At 39.6% G+C, this 25,125-nt stretch overlaps 1 protein-coding gene across 1 annotated transcript; it reads left to right on the forward strand.

Annotated features, from left to right (window-relative positions):
• The first annotated feature begins 452 nt into the window (after window positions 1-452).
• Window positions 453-24,169, forward strand: LOC121388918 (aquaporin AQPAe.a-like). The gene is made up of 3 exons (XM_041520459.1): window positions 453-1,051; window positions 15,865-15,945; window positions 22,489-24,169. Exons 1-3 carry the CDS (start codon window positions 497-499, stop codon window positions 22,759-22,761), a joined length of 909 nt encoding a protein of 302 aa, XP_041376393.1. The 5' UTR covers window positions 453-496; the 3' UTR covers window positions 22,762-24,169.
• The last annotated feature ends 956 nt before the right edge of the window (window positions 24,170-25,125 follow it).

Genomic DNA, 25,125 nt, shown 5'->3' on the forward strand with positions numbered 1-25,125 from the left:
AAAAAAAAAAAAAAAAATGCAGAGAGAAAACATGAAATAATTTGTTTTTTAATTCTGCAAGAAGTCGACTCCAACGCAACAGTGCTGGGTTGTCTTCAAGTGTAGAAACCAAACAAACCACACTGTTCACTCACCAATCTCCTAACATTAAATGTACGCTCATATCTCCTATAAACTAATTACACACACACACAAAATGGGTCAAATATTGCTGGAATTTCTCAACGATGACCATCATCAACGGTGCCACTGTGTGCGAAAAAAACAAACAAGGGCACTGAAGAATAAATAATAAAAAAGCGAGAGTAGAGAGAGAAATCTTGAAGGCTAAAGGTCAAACCATAGCGTCATTTGCCCGCATTTAAATAACTCTGCGAGCGCCAGGCTGGTTCGGTTGGCAGCCAATAAGGGGCGGAGGAAGCGACGCGGGGGATATATAAAAGAATGGCTTACTCCGGGGGCTCGGCTTCTGTGGCGTGTTGTAGCTGTTACGGTCATGTGTAGTAGAATCATGCGAGAAAACATGGAAGATCTCTTGTCGCCCAACCTGTGGCGCTCCCTGGCGGCCGAGACTTTTGGGACCCTGGTGGTCGTGTTCCTCGGCTGCGGGGCCTGGATCCCGTGGGACCTGCCGAACAAGCCGACGGTGGTTCAAATCTCGCTGACGTTCGGCCTGGCCGTCGGGACGATGGTGTGGTGTTTCGCCCATATCAGCGGCGGCCACCTGAACCCGGCGGTGACGGCGGCGAAGCTGGTGACGCGTCACGTGAGCATCGTCAGGGGCCTGTTGTACATGGTGGCGCAGGTGCTCGGCGGCATACTCGGTGCGGGCATTCTCTACGGCCTCACCCCCGCGGCGCTGAGGGCGAGTCTGGGCGCCACCGTGCTCAACAGGGCGGTGTCCCCGGCCCAGGGTTTCGGAGTGGAGCTCATCGTCACCTTCGTGCTGGTTTTGGCCGTGTTTGCGTCGTCCGACGAACAGAGAAAAGATTTACGTGGATCCGGCCCTCTCACCATCGGCCTAGCTGTCGTCGTGTGTCACCTGTTTGCGGTAAGTTTACCTCTTTATAGTGGAAATAGTTTGTGTTGCATGGCATGTCATGGCATTTGTTCTTCAACGACCGGCCTCTGTGGCGTAGTGGTTAAGCCATCGGTCTACAGGCTGGTAGGTACTGGGTTCGGATCCCAGTCGAGACATGGGATTTTTAATCCAGATACCGACTCCAAACCCTGAGTGATGCTCCGCAAGGCTCAGTGGGTAGGTGTAAACCACTTGCACCGACCAGTGATCCATAACTGGTTCAACAAAGGCCATGGTTTGTGCTATCCTGCCTGTGGGAAGCGCAAATAAAAGATCCCTTGCTGCTAATCGGAAAGAGTAGCCCATGTAGTGACGACAGCGGGTTTCCTCTCAAACTGTGTGGTCCTTAACCATATGTCTGACGCCATATAACCGTAAATAAAATGTTTTGAGTGCGTCGTTAAATAAAACATTTCTTTCTTTCTTTGTTCTCCAACGATCCCCATCCCTCTGAAAATTACAAATGGTGCCATTTTTGCCATTTTTCTTGGAGTAGACCCAGGTATTTTAGTACTGCATGTCCGTCGGCAAATAAAATTCGATAACGTACAGGTGCGGATCCATTGATTTTGTTCAGGGAGCGGGGGTGGGGACTGTATATGCAACTATTAAATGGAACTTGTATATTAGCGGTGAATGCACTTTAAAAGTTTGATTTTAAGTTCATTTTAAGATTCCATAGCCTTATTACCCCCACCAGCCCCCTCTCTCTTGGAAACATCCTCCATATAAATTCTGAAGAAATTGCCCAAGACAGACGTGATTGAACCTTCAAATATTTGACTGATGGCTGAACTACAGAAGGTGTGATTTCCTCATACTGTACGGTGATTTCCGAGAGGGTGTCGAAGAAGGGGCAGGTATTGTGACTACTACTCCGATATAGCTGCCATTTGATCACACCGAGTTGATGGTTGGTAGATATATCGGACTACGTTTGTAAATGCTCAGGTAATTAAATTATCGCTGAAACATATCTAAGTCATCACATGGGGTATGAGTGTATGTTACATCAGAGTTGCGTTAAAAACAATCCATTAGTATGTATAATAATCTGCTTTAAAGTAAACCAAATGAGAGAGAGAGAGAGAGAGAGAGAGAGAGAGAGAGAGAGAGAGAGAGAGAGAGAGAGACAGAGACAGACAGAGAAATTTGCTGTGTTGTGATCACATGTCTTTCCACGTAGACAAAATACTATACTATTTATGAGAAATCCTCAGTGGCGTCGTGGTTAAGACATCGGACTACATGCTGGTAGGTACAGGGTTCGCAGCCCGGTACCGGCTCCAACCCAAAGCGAGTTCTTAAGGGCTCAATGGGTAGGTGTAAGGCCACTACGCCCTCTTCTTTCTCACTAACAACTAACCCACTGTATTGAACAGACAGCGTGCTTGAACCTTAATTGGATATAAGCACGAAAAAAATAAGTTGAATTGAATTGCATCCCCCCCCCCCCCCCCCCCCCCCCGCGCCCTGTTAAACGGCGACGTAATATATTAACAGTGTCTGACATCTTGCGGCGCCTAAAAATATCAGATAAAAGATATAAACTTCTGTGCATATAACCATTCCAAATACGGAGAAGGATACAAAACATGTTACATTTTATAATGTTTGAATGTGTCCTATTTGTGTATGTGTGTGTGTGTGTGTGTGTGTGTGTGTGTGTGTGTGTGTGTGTGAGACAAGACAAAACATCATTATAATGGCACTATTTCGATATGGCTCTTTTGGTTTGAAAGATTGAAGAGTATAAAGTTCCTGTTAGATCAAATTCCCAAGCCGACGTCGTTATCAACAATAAAATTGATATGAGGCAGTACACTTATAAAAAAAAAAAGACTTCTCACATTTAAACTGCCACAAACTGGGCTGTGATTCTTATGTTTACGGCGAAATAAACAGTAATTCTTTGTCATCTGCTGATTAGTATCACATTTAACCTTTCTTGTTTTTACTACTTCTTTTTTCCATCTCCCCACACCATTGTTTTCACTAGCCAAAGTGATTATGAAATAATTCTTAAATCCCTTAAATGTCATGCGACAGAGTGTCCTTGTAGACAATAGAATGCGGTAGCCCGACGCCAGTAGCTAATGTTTTTGTTTTTTTTTATTTGGGGGTGGGGGGGTTTGGGGGGGGGGGGTCAGGCTATCGTATTCTATTGTCTAGAAGGATACTCTGTCACATGGTATTTAAGGGATTTAAGACATTTTTTTATTAGAAACACTCTTTTTAGCAGAAAATCATCTTTCCTTGCATTTTTGTTTTCTTACTGTATTCTGTATTGGTTTCTACCTCTAGTGTATTATACGTAACAACTATATTATAGAAAAACATGTTAAATTATTGAAAATAGATAATAATATTTGAACAAATAAACAATGTAACATGTTACTACCAGTCTAAGCTGCGTCTGCTTTTACTCCGTAATTATTATTATTATTATTTTTTTATTATTATTATTATTTTTTTATTATTACTAATATTATTATTATTATTATTATTACCTCCACTGCCCCCTTTCCTTTTTCCCCTTTGATTTCCATCTCATTTCTTCCCGATCTTGCAGCTCCTCCTATTGTTCTACTTGATTCGCTGTCCAGGTCCACATCCCAATCCCTGCGTCTCCAACTTTTACTCATTTACACCGTAAATATTTGAGGCGCATCTCAAACTTTAGAACGGGAACTCCCAGATTTGGACGTAACGGGATGGGTTCAGTGGTATACAGCGTACCACAATCGATTTCCCTCAGTTGATTCGGTTTTTGTCTGGTTCCAACCAGTTCCCCACGACAGGTACATACATTAACGTTGCGTATGTACTGTCCCGACCATGGGAACATGCACATAAAAGATCTCTTGCGCAAAGAGTAGCCTTTATAGCGGCAGTGGGTTATCTCGCTTTACTAATATCGACTAAGTGTCGACATTACCTTAGGGGCGAGACGTAGCCCAGTGGTCGCTTGATGGGCGGTCGGTCTGGGATCGATCTCCATCGGTGGGCCCATTGTGCTATTTCTCGTTCCAGCCATTTCACCACGACTGGTATATCAAAAGCCGTGGTATGTGCTAGCATGTCTGTGGTATAGTGCATACAAAATACCCCTTTCTTCTAATGGACTATATGTCAAAATTACCAAATGTTGTTTGGCATCCAATAACGATGCTTAAATTAATGTGCTCTAGTTGTGTCGTTGAATAAAACAAACAAACAAAAAATACTTCAAAACAGCTATGTAGGGTTGAAAACAAATCACTACGCATTTGTACATGGATTATAACCAATATTGTGGGTAGAAGAATGGAAATACATGGTGAAAACGTTTCAGGCTTGCATATTTTGCCCGAATATCTCTATTATATCGTTTTTGCCCGAATTTGAGGATTAACTCCAGCATGGGTTGGGTGGGTGGCAGGTGCACCTCTCCTGCCCTCGTCTCATACGCTTATGGCCGTGGTTTAAAATACGCTAAGGTGTTTTTAAACGAACTTTCCTTGCCTTTCCCTCATTTCGTACAGTTCAACATACATGGGTTTTTCTGTTTCTACTCTTAAAGGGACATTCCTGAGTTTGCTGCATTGTAAGATGTTTCCGAAAAATTAAATATTTCTACGTTTAAACTTATATATTAAATATATTTTCTTGTTTAGAATATCAATGTCTATATATTCAAACTGGATTTTGTCTTCAAATAATTTCGTAAAAAAAATATATTTTAGGAAATAAAATGAAATTTAACCTAGTACAAATATTAGAACGATAAGAAACACGTTTAATATACAGCTACTAATATTTCATGCATAAAAATATATTTGATATGTAATTACAATCGTTAAAGTCTCTGTTAGTCGATAACATCTTTAAAATTGCAGCAAACTCAGGAATGTCCCTTTAATAACACAACTGTTCCGCTTCTGAAGTGCTAACCACATTTGTCACTTGTTGGGTTATTCGTCAGTGGAATTCGCCACTTAATGTAAGATCAAAAACAATAAATATCTGTCGGGAAGCTCCGGGTTCTAGACTGTACTGACAAAGTTCGTTACGGCTTGTTCAACAGTGTCAATACATGGGCTGACAGTTTTATAGCTAGCGAAAACGGCTGCCATACTTCAAGGTTAAATAAGGCATGACTTGACCTTTGACATGACCGCTGTACATATGCTGACAGCTACTGCCCAAGCGTGTTTAAAGCGTCGAGGGGTTCACATACATTCAAAACAAAATAAATAAAGACATTAGCAGGCCAGTAGGAACGATATTTAGAGTGTGTGTGTGGGGGCGGGAGGGGGAGGGGGAGATAATCATTTATGGGGGCCACAGCCTCTAATGGGTGGAGGCACAAGCCATATTTTTTATCTTTATATAGAGTTTGTTTTGTTTTGTTTAACAACGTTTCTAGAGCATATTGATTAATTAATCATTGGCTATTTGATGTGAAACATTTGGTAATTCTGACTCGTAGTCTTCAGAGGAACTTGCTACATTTTTCCATTAACAGCAAGAGATCTTTTTATATACATCATCCCACAGACAGGACAACACATACCACGGCCTTTGATCAGTTGTGGTGCACTGGTTGGAAAAAAAATCATTTGGATGTATCCACCGAAGTGATTCGATCGTGCAACACAAGCACCAAGGCGAGCGCTCATCCGACTGAGCTAAATCCCGCCCTTTATTTATAGAGTGGAAAAATAAATCCTGTATGGCCCTCCAACTTTTCCGTTATGCTAAGAAGACTGGAAATACCATAACATCTGAACTCTATCCCCCCACCCACACACACAAACGAACCTCATCCCAATGTCCATGCACTGGCCATGGCACGCTCACTTTCAAATACACTGCGAAGATCCTGTTTTTAACTAGTTAATAAGGAATACTGCACGAGTGACCGTTAGATATCATTTATCTTACAACCATAAGCGTATGAGACATGGAAAAGCAAAACCTCAAATTCGGGCAAAAATCATACAGCTATATCGGGCAAAATGCGCTAACTTGAGACATTTTTACCACGCATTCCATCATTCTACCCTCAAATTTAGTTGTAATCCATGTAAAAATGTGCAGTGATTCGTTTACAACCCTAACTGTTTGGTAGTGATGCTAATATGAATAAATGTTGTTATCCAGATTCGGGCATTTTCGTTTAGATCGGGCAAAGCCAGCCTGCCCCCCTACACAATTGGGAGCCTTTACACCTATTCCTATGGATAAATTTAATAAACAACCAGTTGTGAGATAAATTGTATCAAACGGACACGAACAAAGTATTATATTTCTTACAGACATGAGGAAGTAAGATGGAATGTGAACCACTGCAAACAATAACACGACCAGAAACACACTGAACATACAGAAACTGATATTTTAAACACGAAAACGCATTTAGCGTTTAATTTTACGTCCATCTGCCAGTGAAACGGCGGTCATCGTAAAGCAGATACTTCCGGTTTTTTGTGCCCCTCCCACGGTTTCCCTAAACGGAGTTAATATTCCTAACGGTTATTCTACAGACACGGCGAAGGCACACGGGTGTAATTTGCTATTTATTTTGGCACGTAATTGACGACTAATCAAAGGTTAAACAGCAGATAGCATGACCCGTTTCCGGTTGCAAACACGGTGACATTTATGCTAATCTCGACCCCACTTTACATAATTGAAGTTAATCAACTGCACGTTTGCACACGTGCGTGGACCAGTCATTACCGATCTGTTTTCAACGTAGTATTACTACATGTATCTATACGTTTCCGGATCAACAAGTTGTAATGGAAACCTTGGGGGTGAATCTGGGATTTCTTATTTAGCCATGTTTTATGGTGGTCATCAGTGTGTCCGTTATGTTTCAAAACAGGGAGCTCCGTTCAGCAAGCGTAATGCCTAACAAAACCAGTGTAACTAAAATCATCAGTCTCGATAATAATTTAATTATTTCACCATTTAAAATAGATCATATAAAACAAAATAATTGTCTTACCTTCGCACGCCATTCTTCCATATTCTTTGGTTATAGTCGCTAATCGAAGTCACATACAAATATAATATGATTTTCAATTTTAAAACACAGAAGCGGGAAAATATTCCTCTGTAATTTGTTCATTAAAACTATCGTCATGAGTTCGCTGTTGTGAGTTTGCTGTCATTGTAGGATGTTTTGGGGAGGGACGTAGCCCGGTGGTAAAGTGCTCGCTCTAGGATCGATCCCTGTCAGTGGGCCCCATTAGTTATTTCTCGTTCCAGCCAGTTCTCCGCAATTGATATTCAAAGGTCGTGGTATATGCTATCCTGTCTGTGGGATGCTGTATATAAAAGATCCCTTTCTATTAATAGAAAAATGTAGCGAGTTTCCTCTCTACGACATAACTTTACCAAATAGTTGACATCCAATAGCCGGCGATTAATAAATCAATGTGCTCTAGTAGTCTCGTTAAACAAAAGAAACTTTTACTTAAAAATTTTAAGATGTTTCCAACTAATGAATATGTTAATGACTAAAATGACGTACCAAATATGATTTCGCAATTATAATATCAGTGTCTGTATATTTAAATGAATGAAAGAAAATAATGTTTTATTTAACGACGCATTCAACACATTTTATTTACGGTTATATGGCATCAGACATATGGTTAAGGATTACACAGATATTGAGGGAAGAAACCCGATGTCGCCGTTTCATGGGCTATTCTTTTTTATTAGTAGCAAGGGATCTTTTTTATGCACCATCCCATAGACAGGATAGCACATACCACGGCCTTTGATGCACCAATCGTGGTGCACTAGCTGGAGCGAGAAACAGCCCAAAACCGACCACGCATCAAGCGAGCGTTTTAGTGTGTAATGAGATTTTTAAAAATTAGTTTAAAAAGTACAGTGCGATCTCGGTAACTACCAACTATTCAAGTTTGTTTTGTTTAACAACACCCCTGGAGCACATTGGTTACTTAATCATCAGCTAAGATTTGGTAATTCTGACACGTAGCCATTGGAGGAAACCCGCTACATTTGTCCTAATGCAGCAAGGGATCTTTTATATACACCTTCCCACAGACAGGAAAGCACATACCACAGCCTTTGACCAGTTGTGGTGCACTAGTTGTGACGAGAAACAATACCAATCAGCTGAATGGATCCACCGAGGTGGTTCGATACTGCGACGCAAGCACCTCAAGCGAGCACTCGACCGACTGAGCTAAATCCCGCCCCTTATCAACTATTGAGGGCAATGGCTTAACCATTACGCCGCCAAGGTTAGTTATTGGTTTTACACATTATTACATATGCTCACGTTTCGCGAACTCCTGGGTCAAAACATAGTTAAATTAACCCTGGGTTAGTATAAAATTTGTTGTTTTAATTATTATCGCACGAATACAAAATAAAATTTAGATTTGATTATGTATGGATACGGTTTTTACTTTGATTGTTCTAAAGTTTTAACATTGTGTTTTCAATTTTTTATTTTTATTGATCAAGTCCTTGGTTTTAATTTTTTTTGTTATCCATTGGTTAAGCTAACTAACGTTTGAATAACTGGCCCCTGATCATATCTCTGTTTCACTGAACTCTGTTATGTGCAGTTTGATTTATTTACTATAGCAGAACTATAGACGTGGCACCAGAGATTCATGTAAACAGTCACAACTTTGCCAAAACACCCTTTTGACTCTGCCTTGTGCAGAAACTCAGTTTTGATTACGAAAAACGGTCTTGTCATTAATTCTACATACACGTCAGGGCATGCCAACAAATGGAGGGGTCGATAAGGCCTCCCTAACATATTCATCAGTCTTTCAACTGGAGGGAGGGGGAAGGGGTGTATTTAATCTTCTAAGGAGTTCGGAGAGTACTAGGGCGTCATTAAACAAACATTCGTTTTTCTTCCAGATACCTTGTTTTTCATCGGCAGCGTCTAAACTTCGTTTGACCTCGCTGATTCAATTGCCTACTTACACAAATGTTTTCAATATCTTATCACTGCTGTTTTAATGATAAGCAAACACCGTCGTTTACACGGTGCCACAACACGGGTCATTTTAAAGTGAGGTAAATTAAAAAAGAGATAGAAGGGGGAAAAAAGGCGACTGCGCAAAGAAACATCAGCTAGAGCATAACTTTTTAAAAGAAAGAAGAAACAAAATATGAAAAACACAATATATTTATAGTATATTTTAATAATAAATACATGTTATATATAACAACAGGGCAAGGAAGGAAGGAAATGTTTTATTTAACGACGCACTCAACACATTTTATTTACGGTTATATGGCGTCAGACATATGACTGAGGACCATACATATATTGAGAGAGGAAACCCGCTGTCGCCACTTCATTGGCTACTCTTTTCGATTAGCAGCAAGGGATCCTTTATATTAACCATCCCACAGACAGGACAGTACATACCACAGCATTTGATATACCAGTCGTGGAGCACTGGCTGGAACTAGAAGTTGCACGATGGGCCCATCGACGGGGATCGATCCCAGACCGATGGTACATCAAGCGAACGCTTTACCACTGGGCTACGTCCCGCCCCACAGTGAAAGGACTAAGCAATAAGAAAGCATGTTCTCAAGTACAAGTAGAGTGAATATCTTCATTTCGTTTCTTATATTAGTCGAATTAAGCTTTAAGGGTGGGCGGAAGGGGCGGGACGTAGCCTATTGGCGAAACGTTCACCTGATGCGCGGTCAGTATGGGATCCGTCCCCGTCGATGAGCCCACTGGGATATTTCTCTCCGAAATGTTTATTCGAAGTCTAAAACTGACACTAACTCTTAACCATAACCAATGGTGCATATAACAGATCCCTGTGTCTGAAGCCATATAACCGTAAATAAAATGTGTTGAGTGCGTCGTTAACCAAAACCCAAATCTAGGAATTGAACAAATAATCGGGACAGAGTAGTTCGGCCTCAGTGGTGCCGTGGGTAAACCATCGGGCATCAGGCACGGCAGAAGCAAGTAGACATTGGGAGGGCTGACAGACAAACCAAAGTTTCTAGGGGGTACGCAGGTATGCTCCCCCGTAAAAGTTTAAGAAACTAGATGTCCTGAAATGCAATTTCCTGCATTATTCAAGTAAAATTAATCTCTGCCTTAAGATTTACTACCAATAATATTTTTATTCAGAAATATTGCGGGGGGGGGGGGGGGGGGGGGGACTAGAGTCCCCCAGCCTCCTCACCCGTGCTCCGCCGTGCCTGTCGGACATAAGGTTGTTAGGTATCGGCTCACACTCTGAGCACGTTTTAACGACTCGGTGAGCAAGTGTAAGGCTACTACACAGGGGCGGATCCAGGAATTTTAGCAGGGGGGTCCAGTCTTGAGCCTTTGAAGGCCCTCCCCCCCCCCCCGATATGAAATTTTCATATTTGAAGATAGCTTTAGATGGATTTGAAGTATATTCCCGTTATCAAAATCCTGCTTGTTGGTCACGAACGGGGGGGGGGGGGGGGGTCCAGACCCCCTCGACCCCCCCTGGATCCGCGTCTGCTACACCAAGTTCTCTCTCACTAAGTCTCTCTCTCTCTCTCTCTCTCTCTCTCTCTCTCTCTCTCTCTCTCTCTCTCTCTCTCTCTCTCTCTCTCTCTCTCTCACACACACACACACACACACACACACACACAGTCTCTCTCTCACTAATCACTAACAACTAACCACTAACCCATTTTCCCGGACAGACAGCCCACATAGTAGCCCGAGTACTCTGACTGTAAGAGAGCTGGCCGAGTTCAACATTGCAGCTTTTAAAAGTATTGAAATAATGTATTTTATAGTAAAAATAAAATGAATTTGTATACTTGATTGATTATCAATGTTATTTATAATCTAATTATTGCTTTAGCATTAACTGGGGTGGCAGGAAACTGTTGGAAATTATAGACGGGATATAAGAGAATTTGGCTCCGCCCACAAGGGTATAAGGGATTTGTTCAACGGCAAACAAGCAATTAGATTAAAGAATTTTACACGAAGGCAAGATAACATAAGTTGTAGAAGCATCACGAGGGGTATATGGCTTTTTATGCGGGTACATAAAAAGCCATATACCCCTCGTGATGCTTCTACAACTTATATTATATACCCGGAACGTATCATTGTTTACAATTTTACATTCAAAACTAAATTTCACGTCATTAGAGATAAGAACCAAAAAAAAAAAAAAAAAACGTTGTAGGAAATACCGCCAAATAAGAGGATTAAAACGTTTGTTCTGTTTAACGACACCACTGGAACACATTGATTTATTAATCATCGGCTACTGGATTTCAAACATTTTAGTAATTTTTGACAATAAACTACTAGAAGAAACCTGCTACAGTTTCCCATCAGCAGCAAGTGATCTTTTATATGTACAGGCAGGCCTTTCATATACCAGTCGTGGGGCACTGATTGGATAAGAAGTACTTTTAAGCATTACTAAAACTGATTTACTCACGCCACCTCACGCTTTCCACAAATACATGTCTGATGTTGTCACCTGTAATTTTCATTGTCAACGAGGTTTTGTGATTATACGGTCAAATTTGGAGGTTTATTTTGGGTGGTCCAGTGCATTTTTTTTTGTTCTCAAGAAAGTGGAGACCCTTTAAGCCTGGTGTTAATTTGGGGCGGGGTTTTAAGAAATGTAACACCATATTTTAGGTACAGAAAATAGGACTTCGTCACACGCATTTGATTACTGACCTGTTCGAAATTTAGCATTGGTAGATGTATGTTGTGTTTTGGTAAAACGTTTCTGTTCAAAGCGTATCTGTTTCTCTCAAAGTTTGTTTTTGAAACGGCGTGTCGTATTTTCATAACGATCTCACCCGATGGTCCAGTGATAAAAACTCGTTCGCAACACCCCTACTGTTTTCTGTACGCCAAATTAGCAATAATTCGTTTTTGTTTGTGTGCTTTTATTGGTAACAGCTGGGAATCAGTTTGTAACCCAAGTTAGTGTAACGTAGTAAACAACAAAGAAACGTGAATATGTTAATACATACAATTGTTTTCGTGATACCATCAATTCTCGATCAGGAACTAAATTGTTTCGGTGTAATATATTGGAGTGTGGGTGGGTGTGTGGGGTGGGGTAGTAGTGAGGCTATGTGTGTCATATAACAATAATTGTGTATTTAGTGTTTAAGTTCATGTATTATTATATGTATTTCATACACAGCTATGTGATATTTGGGAGTAGCCTATAATATATCATCTGAAGTAGCCCCTCCCCCGAACTGTAATGCTAGGCACAGCCGACCAAATGCCAGCAGAAAGTTGGCCAACTTTCTGCTGTCACGACTTCTACCACTATCCAGTCACTAGTCTGAGCGCTCTTACAACTCGATTCTTGTCGTATAACCCATTAGTTGTTAATCTGAGCGCACCCGTCGTAAGTCCGGAGCTTGGGAAATTACAACACATCCTTCGAATTGGCCAACTCTATCGTAACAGTTGATAGTCTGAGCCTATCGAAATACTGATGCGCTCAGATTAACAACTAATCAGCCGTGACAGTTGGTAGTCTGTCCCTTTCCAACAAACAAACGATTCAGTGAGTGATTTCGATAAACGGAAGTCGGGATCTCTCTCAGTCGGTAGAGCGCTCGCCTGAGGTGCTCGGGTCGTAGGATCGATCCAGCTCAGTGGAACCATTATCTGATTAGCTATCCACCCCCACCCCATCCTGTCCCAACCACTGCCCCTCGGCTGGTATATCCAATACTGTGGTATATGCTTTCTTGTCTGTGGGAAAGTGCATGTAAACCTTCCCTTGCTTACAGTTTAAACATATGTAGCGAGCTCTAGGACTATTCTAAGACTGCCAAATGTTTGACTTCCAATTGATTTATTAATAAATGTATTCTAGTTGTGTCATTAAACAAAATAAACCACCTTAACTCGGCCTAAGGCGAGCGCTCTACAACGTTGCTTCATTCCGCATCTAAATGCTGAAGTGTTAATGTTCATCTACAGACTTACAAGAACATTCCATACTCCTCCATTTTCTATATGCAGATCGCCTTGATATTTATTACTGTGAAGTTGTGCTTTGGTAACATACTGATAGAAAGATATATAACCCAGTGGAAAGCATGGTAATGTAAATAATTTTGGGTCAAATAGTCTAGCTCTTTTTTAATTAGGTGGTTATTTTTTTGTTTTTATTAAAACAAAATTATTTTTTTTGGTGGGTTTTTGTGTTTTTTGTGGGGTGGGGGTGGGGGTGGGGGGTAAATATTCGTCATAGTAAAGTTAAATTCAACTCTTTTTTTTCCAATAAACCTTAACTGGGATTTTTTTTTTCTAATCTAGTTAAATAATTTGAGTTTTAAGTTTTATTCCCACGAGATGTAGCAAATGAATTCTAAGTGGCATCGGTGTCTTCCTTTTCGTATCATTCCTCGTAAAACAAGAGACACATCAATCAGAATATCTGTCAGATTCCCACACATTCCCTTGGAACTTTACATGAAAGTTAAATAGACACAGGTTCCCTAACTACTAATCAAGTCATTAAATCTCGCGGAACGTTCATCATCACTAGAACGGTACAGTGGTCACAGTTATGTACAATATTATCGCCCATGCTTCCGATTTTAATGTATGTACATTATTTAGACAGATATAAATTATGCGAGGTTTTAAATTGCAATGAGTTTTGCTATATGAGACCAAAATCATGGGCTTCTGTTAGCGTCCATTGGTGCCAAGTGGGTGAGTGTCGCGTCAGCTTGAAATATTTCAGATAGCGCTGGAATGTTGACCTTTGACCGCCAACTCTCCCCGAGACCACCGCAGCTGGGGGGCAGAAACGCGAGAACCCTGTTTGTATTAAAGTGAAGTAAAGCATCTTTGTTTTAGCGGAATAATCAACAGAAATCAGTCTGCGCAAAATAAATATACGAAAACCAAGAGCACCTGATGTAAACAAGAAATTTGATGAAATGTTAATTGAACAAAATGGAATAACCATCGTCTTGTTTTAGATCGTCATGAATAAAGAACAGTTGTCTTTTGCCAGGTTCTTCAATAAAAGAACAGTAGTTTGTGCTCGTTGTGTTCTTCAGAGAACAGTATAGCTTGTGCTGTATCGTCAGCCAAAGAGAGAGAGAGAGTGAGAGAGAGAAACTCCTTCAGTGATTGTGTTCTACCAGACAATGAGACACTGTCTTGCGCTGAAATAAGATCCCACATCCCCTGGCTGTATTCGCGTTCCTGCAGATACATCTGCCGTGTTGTTGGGCCAGAACAGAGTGAGAACAGCTAGGCTATAGAGATACCATTATTCACTGCCACCATTTCACAGTATGACCATTGTGACAACGCACGCGTGACATAAACTGTTCCCGATCTTGGTCCTAATCGAGTCAAGTTTTTTTTTTTTTTTAAAACAGTATACCGTGTGTTAATTTGATGCTACTATTAACAGGGCCGTGCTAAGTGGCGGGCAAGGACACACACACACACACACACACACGCACACGCACGCACACGCGCGCGAAACAAAAAGGTTTAAAGTTAAAAGTTTGTTTTGTTCAACGACACCACTAGAGCATATTGATTAATTAATCATCGGCTATTGGATGTCAAAACATTTTTAAATTCTGACACGTAGTCATCAGAGGAAATCCGCTACATTTTTCCTAATGCAGCAAAGAGATCTTTTATATGCCCACAGACAGGAAAGCACATACCACGGCCTTTGACCAGTTGTGGTACACTGGATGGAACAATAAAAGACCCAGTCAGTTGAATGGATCCACCCAGGTGGTTCGATCCTGCGACGCAAGCACCTCAAGGGAGCACTCAACCCACTGAGCTAAATCTCGCACCCCACCCCCAAACGAAAAAGGGCCTTTTTTTTTTAGATTAAAGTGTTTTTGTCGGGAGGGGGGGGGGGGGGGGGACGGGCGGGGTTCACGGGCACCATGCCCCCCAATCAGACTTTTTTGTTTTTAAATTGTATTAAATTTTATAAAATCATACATACATACATACATACATACATACATGTACTACATACATACACATATACATAGTTGGTTCACCAACCCACCCCCAATATGGGTCTCACCCCATATAAAATCCTGGCTACGCCAGTCCTTAAGACAGGTTTTAGCACGCTCTCACTCGTGTAAACGAGGACACACTAGGAAACTTGAAAATGTGGATTCATTATTGGAATTATGCCTGTTGCTTTGCATATTTAGTTGCAAAAAAAAAAACAAAAAAAATGTACGGAGAAAAAGTAAATGAAAAAAAAGGTGTTTTTTTAGTTTTTTCGTAAACAGTGGACCCTACATTTGCATATATATACACTCTACAAACGGAATTGGATGCAAAACATGTCACTACTTACAATGTACGTGAATGTAAACACTCCACACAGAATTTGACGCAAAAACATACTACTTATATAACGTACGAACATACAGATATAATACTAGATTTCATTTTGCAGTTCGTTTTACTTGGTCCGGTGAAAACGCACTTTATATTGCCACTGAATTACTCATATAATAGTCAAGAAATAAATGCTTCACGTGTCAAACTTTATGCATATCTAAGTTTCTATAATTAGGCCTACTTATTTACAAGTATAAGTACGCAAGAAATTGTTTATATTTATAATGCAAAACCAACATCCAGCCTGTGTTTATGATTATACATTCATGTATATTGCCAATAATTAGTCCTTATTATGTATATAAAATAAATATGTACAATAAAGCTTTTATCGTTTTATCTTTATATGATCAATTGTATTTTGCAGGTTCCCTTCACAATGTCCGGTTTGAATGCAGCCCGAAGTTTCGGCCCAGCTGTCATCATGGGAATCTGGGATAACCACTGGGTAAGTCGACCAAGTCCTCATTGTAGGTCAACGGTCACGACCTTTGTAATTTGCGAACGCACTACGTGTGTTTAAATTAATAACGCAGATGATGTTAATGACTGATTATTATATAATATGATTTTAAAAGTGGCAGAATCCAGGAAAGAATGAAAAAGTGGAATTGTGCTATCCAAGATTTTTTTTTTATCTAGGTTGGTTGTTAAATAAATATATATTTTTAAAGTCTTCTTTGTCCAAACTTTGCCCCTCCCACATCACAAAAGAACAACAACAAACAAACAAACTGACAAAAAACATTTTAGCAAGGAAGAACAAACCAAACAAATAAACAAACAAAGCAGTAAATGTGAAATTAACTTTGGTGGACTATTTACCTGACTGGTGAGAACAACATTCGTTATGTTTAATAACACATACTTGTTTACACACGTACGTGTGATAACAATTTCAAGACATACGACTCGCTGCTCCTAGGTGATGACCAGGTCACCAGTGTCATACATCCAATAAAAAAAACACACGATTAAAATCAATTACACTGTGACATATAGTTAATCTGACAATCATTTGTCTGTGACGCGTTAGTTAGCTACAAGTAAATGGGTTGTAAATAATGTTTTGTCGAAAAAGATGTTAAAATTTGCTTAAAACCTGGGTTTTGAGGATATGTAAGAAATAGAATAATACATTCGTGTCGGTTAGATACCATTTATCTTACAAATCGTTGTTTAAAAACGTATCTAACGGCCACTCATGTATTAGTATCTATATTTCCCATTCCATCTACCACGACTGATTATTATATATCAAAGACCGCGATATGCGCTGTCTTGTCTGTGGGGAAAATGTGTATTAAAGATTCCGTCCTGCAAAAGGAAACAAAATCAGCGGGTTTCCTCTAAGGTTACATGTCAGAATTATGAAAATGTTAACAAATCAATGTGCTCTAGTTGAACGTTTAATGTTGTGTCCAGAATGCGATATACTCAATAGTTGGCAAGGCCCAGTGGCGAATCACGTGTGGGTATGTATCTCAGACAGAATTTGTTTTTGAATGAGAGCGAGTGTGGCTATCTGATTTGTTTTTCCATGACCTCGTCTTTAAAGTACATCTAACAGTACATCTAAAACGAAAAACTGAAAGAAGAAAAAAAAATCTCACCAATTATACATTAATCTTGCGTGAATAAGAAACATATTCTTTCCTATCTTTATTTCACGACAGATGCCCTTGAACATCATACCTCCCACGAGATGCAAACCCATCATTATCTTCATCACTATCTTTATTAGCACTATCTGATAACAGCGCACTTCGGAGAAAACTCTACAGGCAAAACGCGGGCATGTGTGTCCGTCTGTCCGTGTGCGTGGTGGCCAGCTGGTCAGTGTCTGGAATTAAAACATTTTATGTGTTCTCTGTCTTTCATCTGTCGAGGTCCTGCGTTTCTCTTTCATGCATCCATATTTTATTTTTTATATGAAAATACCATGTATATTATACTTACTAATCTATTATTTACAGTGTTCTAGTAAACAGGTTGTTGCTACGCACACCAGCACCTCCCCCCCCCCCACCCCCATCTCTCTCGTTGTCTGTATGCCTCTTTCTGTATATCTGTCTCTCTCTCTGTATGTCTCTCTCTCTGTATGTCTCTCTCTCTCTCTCTCTCTCTCTCTCTCTCTCTCTCTTGGTCCATCTCCATTTTAAGGTTGGTTAATGTGCAGTCTGTCTTTCTCTACATTATAACAGTTTCTCCCATATTTTATTATATGGAGAAATTCACGCTGCACCCATCTATCGTCAACAGTGAGTAAGATTGTTCTGAGTAATGTTACTACAAGATACATATTTGTCATTTCGCCACATACTTGAAACATTTGGAAACCCGACCCACGAAGCACACGCCCCTCCCCTGGCTGTGTTCCTGCAAACGTAGATAGTGTCAAGTATATAATGTCACTCACATCCACAGGATCAACACGGGAGAGGTGTTGTTTTAGGAAATGTCTTCACTAGGTCACCGAATGTGTGGAATGGATTAAATCCTAAACCACGTGAGCGTGTTTTTAATAAGCGGACTGTGAAAAGTATACGCTATCTATATGGGTGTAGAAATCCATACTATCAGCGTGTTGGCATACTCGCTAGGCCGCTGCCTGGGTGAAAGCGTCCAGTGTTGCTTATTTTGCAGTTGCCACCCCATTCTAACCACATCACCAGAAAAATATTTTAGTTTATAATTGTTTTTCCTTTATCCATTTTTTTTCAACTCCTAAACAAAGTTAAAGTTGGTTTTGTTTAAAGACACCACTAGAGCACATTTATTTATTAATCATCGGCTATTGGATGTCAAACATTTGGTAATTTAAAAAAAGCGTGTTTAAAAGTTTGTTTTGTTTAACGACGCCACTAGAGCATATTGATGTATTAATCATCGGCTATTGGATGTCAAAGAGTTGGTAACTTTGACTTACAGTCTTAGAGAGGAAACCCGCTAAATTTTTTCCATTAGTAGCAAGCGATCTTTTATAAGCACCATCCCACACAGAATAGCACATACCACGGCCTTTGATATACCAGTCGTGGTGCACTGGCTGAAACGAGAAATAGCCCAATGTGTCCACTGACGGTGATCGATCCCAGACCGACCACGCATCAAGCGGTCCACTAACACGAATCATCTCAAGAATAAAACGGTCCATTGTTAGAATTCTTGTCGTCTTGAAAGTCTTAACACCGGGGGGGGGGGGGGGGGGGGGTGTGTGTCTAACAACAAGCATGAAACTTGTTTTATTTTCCAACCTTGCTATTTCCACAACACCCCCACCCCACCCCACCCCGCCATACACATTTAACATTCGTGCAGAAATGTTCTTCAATCAATCCCCCCCCCCCCTACACACACACACAAACACGCACAATTCTCAATTGATGGAGCAGTGTTTTTCAATCTTACAATATCTTCCACCCCCACATAATTATCAGTCGTGGACCAGTGTTTTTCAGCCTTGCAACCCCCCCCCCCCCCCCCCCCACACACACACACACTCCACACACCCCACATACGTACCATTCATGGAGAAGGCCCTATTATTACCATTGAGATTTCATTTAGCCACGGTCATTTGAGACATCCATTTGACAAAATAATTGATTTATAACTGTATGTTATAAACAAAGTGATAGCGTTCAAGAAACGACTGGAGTGCCGGAAGTCACTGTTTATGGTAGCAGACGACTCCGGTGCATTGTTTAGAAACACCAACTGCAGATGGCTAGACTAATCTTGCTGCAGCCAATCGCATTTGACCCTTCAAAACAGACTCATCACAAACTCTTACCTTCATTGGGCACATTTCGTCCAGCCTCGGAATAAATATGTGGATCCATGGCAACCATTTTAGAGTTCAATTTATTCTACATCCGAATAACTGATTCCATATTTTTTCTTCTTTGATTTTATTTATTTATTTATTTAACTACATTATCAGGCTGATTAACAAAAATATATTATAATCTAAAGGCTCAAACCTTCATAAAAGGAAATATAGACAGAGTATGGAATTTCTGAATTTCAGGCAATAAAACATAATTGAAGGCCCGTAAGGACCCGTTGTGTGTGTGTGTGTGCGCGTGCGCCTCTCTCTCTCTCTCTCTCTCTCTCTCTCTCTCTCTCTCTCTCTCTCTCTCTCTCTCTCTCTCTCTCTCTCTCTCTCTCTCTCTCTCTCTCTCTGTGTGTGTGTACTTTTATGTCTTCCAATATAAAAGCAACAATATATCCTTAAAAAACAGCTGAAAATTGTCACCCCAAAACATGGCTATCTTGTTATCCAGATGCTACTTTTGAAACTTTTGACTTTGCCATTAATGTCTACTCTTTGAACTCTGGAATACCATACATGTAGATGCCTCCGGGATCCCGACTTACACCGTATCACACCATATGGAATATCTTGACAGACACACACTGGCAGAAGCCAGACATGCGAGGCACTTATGGAGCTCCACAAATGACAATTTGGCTATTCAATGCGCGACCCACGGCGTTAAAATGACTGATCGGAGAATCGCAGACGGCGCTTGACCCACGTCTGTTTGAAATAGTTTATTTATCTGAATGGTGCGCAAGGTCTTTTTCTACAGGTTAAATCCTGAAGTTGTACATATGTTTGACCACGGGCGTCTGAAGTTATATTAATAGCTGTTTAAGAAATGTGAGGGACCAGCAGTATGTAAAAGCTATGAAGACGTTCTAGACAACATGGCCCTTGTGTTGTCGCTTAGTGTGCCGGGTTTATTCCTGTCGCCTGTATACAGTATAGTAGTAATCAACATATATACGTTAAAGGCACACTGTCACAGATTTAAATACCTTATTTCTTTAAAAATGGATAATAAATAAAAATTACAGTAATTGTTGGAAACCAAATCTAGCAATCGCATCACCTTAAGTGAACCATGATGGACTGAAATCACGTCATCCCTCTCGGCAATTTTAGTTTTTGAATTATGGACCATTGCCATAATTGAATTATTTTTACAAAATGTCATTAATGAATGGAGTATGGTGGTTATGAAGATGGTTGAATACATTACATTTAGGGACAAATCAAATTATATTTGTTCAGGTAATACTTTGTTAGACCATTAAATAGTTCAGTGGTCTGTGACAATATGCCTTTAAATACCACGAGGATAATATAAATCTTCCAATTGAAGATACATACCATTACAATAGAACACAAAAGAATAGAATACATGTTTAAAGACACCCTAGCATAACAAATAAATCGGCTGTTGGGTTTCAAACTATGGTAAATGCAAAACATTAAATGCGTACCATCAGAGTTCAGAAGCCCTGTATATCTAGATATAAGACCTGGTTGGTCGTGTCGTTAAGTTCGCGGACTGTCAACTGCAACTCGAATCGGTGCAGTGGGTTCGAATCCTGCCAGTTGACAGTATGTTTAAATATTACATCCAAGGCCTTGAAGAGAAAATCCAGTTTCGGTACTTCGAAAACAATTTTATTTAATTAAAGTCACTGACCCTAGGGTAGTTTGAAATAGCAGAAATGTGTTCCCAGGACAGCGTGCTTGAACCTTAAGCGGATATTAAGCATGAATATAAGTTTAAAACAAACAACAAAGAATATTAGATTGGGTCCATAGGTAACTGTCTTGGCTACCTCCGTCTGAACTCTAACGTAGCATGTGGCTTGACAAAAGCCGTCCATTTTCTTTACTTACTTAACCAGGGCACCACAACTGGTCAAAGGTCGTGGTATGTGCTTCCTTGTCTGGGGGAGTCTTTATAAAAGATCCCTTGCTGCATTAGGAAAAATGTAGCGGGCTTCCTCTGATAATTACGTGTCAGAATCACCAGATGTTTGACATCCAATAGCCTATAATTAATTAAACAATGTGTTCTAGTGGTGTCGTTAAACAAACAAAACTTTACTAACTTAACTGTCCATTTTTCAGCAGTGTAGTTAGAGAAAAGTTGGATTACAAAATTGACCTAGTTTACAAATAAAATCGTATGTATACCTGGCTTAAAGGTCAGGGACTCTGGATCATGTAAAGACCACGAAACGGGGATGGGGTGGGCATGGATCAATAAATGTCATTGGGTTGAGAAAACTAAATGTCAGTATGCTACAGGTACAAATCTATCGATGCTACTGAAAACCGTTTATCACGGTCAAGTATTTATGCGATAACATCGAAAAGGTAAACACCGGTTCGCCATTTGTAACATCCGAAATGCTCCGTTTCCTGAATAGTGCTTCAATAAAAACACACGTGTTCCAGGGTGCCATTATATATGGCGGTATCGCGGTTCTGTGTAATCTGTTGGTGAGTGTATGTCGTTGGGACGAGGCTAATAAAGCGATTAGATCGGACCCAGTTTACGCCAAAGGTCTTTTCTGACGGACACGTGGCTTGGCATCAAGTACCACGCTCAGGTTAGAAAGCGTCCATTAGGGTTAAAAGCAAAAGAAAAAAAGAAATTCTACCAAACTCGAAAATCTTGAACCAAACTTTAGGAGTCATGCGGATTTAGTTAGTAGAAATAATATTGTGTTAAATGGCATCGTATGGGATGCTATTGTATCGGGAATGGAGTATCCATTTATACTAGAAATATTCCCTAAAACATACTAATTACATTTTGGTTAGTGTCGATAATAATGTGCTATGTTCCATTATAAATAGTGAAAAATTATTTTTATAGGATATCATCAAAAATAGGTCAGTATAACATATCCCATTGTCTGTTTGTGTTGTTGGGTTTGGGGTTGGTTTTTTGTTTTTGTTTGTTTGTTGTTGTGGGGGGTTTTGTGTTTTTGTTTGTCTTTTTTTGTTGGGTTTTTTGTTGGTGTTTTTAGCACAAAGATCGTCGCAAGTGCATAACTACCATAATATGTACTTAAAGGTGAACATAGTGTTAAGATCGCTTCGTGGAACGGGGCCCTGGACGACAAACACTATTTTCCAAGCTCTTTATTTGTTTCACCCGATTCTGTTTTGTAGGTCTACTGGGTGGGTCCGATCGTAGGAGGAATGGTGGCCGGAGTCTTGTACGAATATGTCTTCTCTGCTGGGGCCACTATTGACATAGCGAAGAAATGCCTACTCCGCAGCAAGAAGAAGCCACTTCCGGAAGACGACGGTGCTCCGATTGTCGTGGTGGAAGATGCCAACAAAACCGAATTGGTCGAGCTAAACGACACGCAGGTGGAGGAGAAGGTCGAAAAGACGGACGAAAAAGCGAAGTTGACTGATGATAATGAAAAAACGGAGTGACTGTTGTATCAATAAATATTGTTAATTATTTTCATCAGTGTCACCAAATTTAGGGGTTTTTTTTTATTCACCTGTACATGAATCATTAAAAAAACAATTAATGTTTTAAGATCTAATATTACAATAAGACTCCCATTTTATTTTTGTTAACAGTAACAATAGTTTTCAGCATTCTATTACATTATTATTTTAATGTATTTATTTGTAATAAGACCTACGTTGTACACATAATCCATACATAGCTTCAGACATACTGCTGTTCAAAGATACATTATTCTGTTTTCATAAAGCCATACATGATACAGTATTAAAATAGTTCCATGAGCGTTACAGAGTCCATACATTTAAATATAGTATATATACATGGTCATTAATCGGTTGTTTACTTGTTGTACAGTCGTTTACATTCTAGATATTTGTTTACATTCTAAACATCTATTTATATTCTTGTCATCTGTGTATATTCTAGTCAAGTGTTTACATTTTAGTCAGTCATTTACACTCGTCGTTTATGAAAAACAGCTCATTTCTGTTATAAGGAAGGCTATAAATCAGTTGGATAATATCGCATGCAAATCACTTGTTTACAAGTCGTCGGACAGTATACGTGTGTGTGGGTATTCATTTATTTATATATCATTCAGTTACAGTCTGGTTCATTTATAGGACTGTTATTCAGTTTACCTTTTTAAAATTTAAGATTCGAAAGATTTCTTACTACAAATCGTGCTTGTGTCAGTATTAAAGCCACTAGTTCTAAACAGATATAAATTATGCATAAATGGTGATCTACTAGGGAGTTCATTTATAGGACTGTTATTCTGTTTACTTTTTAAAATTTAAGGTTCGAAAAGATTTCTTAGTACAAATATTGCTTATGTAAATGAGCCACTAGGTCTGTTACTAAACATATATTCATTATACATAATTGGTGACCTAGTCTGGAGTTTAGACGAAATCGTTCAGCTGTCTGTGGCCTTACACTTCAGAGGCCTGGAACGTTTGTAAAAGGTTTTAATACATGGTCATGATGTTAAAATAGGTTTTAGGTTTTAACTACTACCCGACCATTACATTTTGAATCGTGCTTCGTTTTAAAAGTGGAAAGGTCCATTTAAAGTTAGGTTTATGTGTAAACTTTAACATATAGGCTAGATTACCTTGTTATATTGAATTATACAATAGGTTTTGAATCAGTTTGTGCGAGTGACGTTTATCTCCTACCTCGAATATAGATCACATGCATGTATATACTACCTAACGTTCGCTAGGGATCACATATGTCAAATAAAGCAACAACATTTATTGTGATCGTTGAGTGTCATACCTAATTGTGGTCATGCATTACTGTGGTGATAAATGGGACATCAGGGCGGTACTCTGATCAAAATCTGGGGGGGGGGGGGGGCACTACTTTTTATAAACAAATGAAACACTATATAAATTAAACCCTGAGATGTGTATGCTATTTTCTGGAGTTAAAAAAAAGTGAGATTCTCAGGGGGCAACTGCCCCCCCCCCCCCCCCCCCCCCCCCCCGGAAAGGTACTGCCCTGGACAATCCAAACTGCATAATTTTATTGGTCACCAGAACAGAACAGCGCTTTGTTTACACCCAGATACCTGCTGCACGGATTTAACATGTAATTGTTTCGTATATTCCTAGCAACAGTTGAGTAGTATATAGCACATGCATGTAATCGACATCGGCATGAACATTATGTATTGTTTATCGTGTGGATAAACAAAATATGTTTTTAAAAATTTCCAAGCATTATTAGATATGTGGAAGTTTCTAGAATAAGTCATGATTTTTCTCTCCCCTTTCAACATATTGTTTTCAGAAGTAGACCACATTCTCTGGCTCAGTCTCTCTTTAATTTTATAAAAAAAGAACAACTTTTTTAAAGTTGCAATCTCCCCTTCTCATCTTACAGTTCTACACTATGATTAATGCAAAACTACACCCGATGCATGTTCAGGCGGGTGAGCGATCGCTGTCAACCGCTAGACTGGTTTATGCACCTAACGTTAGAGGAATATGGTATGATAGAACACGACGGTACCAGTCAATTTATTCGCGAGCGGTCAGCCTCAAGATCACGCCATTGGTTTTAAAAATCTCTTGTCAGAGATGAGAATTTTTTTTAAATCCGATTTCAGCTCTTTTTTTTTCAAAAATTAAAATTTCCAAAGTGGATTTGATCTGAAAAATTGGGAAATGATCTTTATTTAATTATGATACAAAGTTTTCAACTTTTACAAAATCATATCAACTTCTAATGTGAATTAAACTTGAGTCTGGCGAATATATTATATATACTCATATATACTTATAAAATTAATTAGGGAACAGTAGACGTTT

The sequence above is a fragment of the Gigantopelta aegis genome, chromosome 14, assembly GCF_016097555.1.
Source record: "Gigantopelta aegis isolate Gae_Host chromosome 14, Gae_host_genome, whole genome shotgun sequence".
In the NCBI taxonomy this organism is placed as follows: Eukaryota; Metazoa; Mollusca; class Gastropoda; order Neomphalida; family Peltospiridae; genus Gigantopelta; species Gigantopelta aegis.

Bases quoted from the DNA above. Each gene is read 5' to 3' on its own strand.
- LOC121388918 (XM_041520459.1), top strand. From the start codon at position 497: ATGTGTAGTAGAATCATGCGAGAAAACATGGAAGATCTCTTGTCGCCC. The intron at 1,052-15,864 runs GTAAGTTTACCT...TGTATTTTGCAG, and splicing joins TCGTGTGTCACCTGTTTGCG to GTTCCCTTCACAATGTCCGG. The intron at 15,946-22,488 runs GTAAGTCGACCA...TCTGTTTTGTAG, and splicing joins GAATCTGGGATAACCACTGG to GTCTACTGGGTGGGTCCGAT.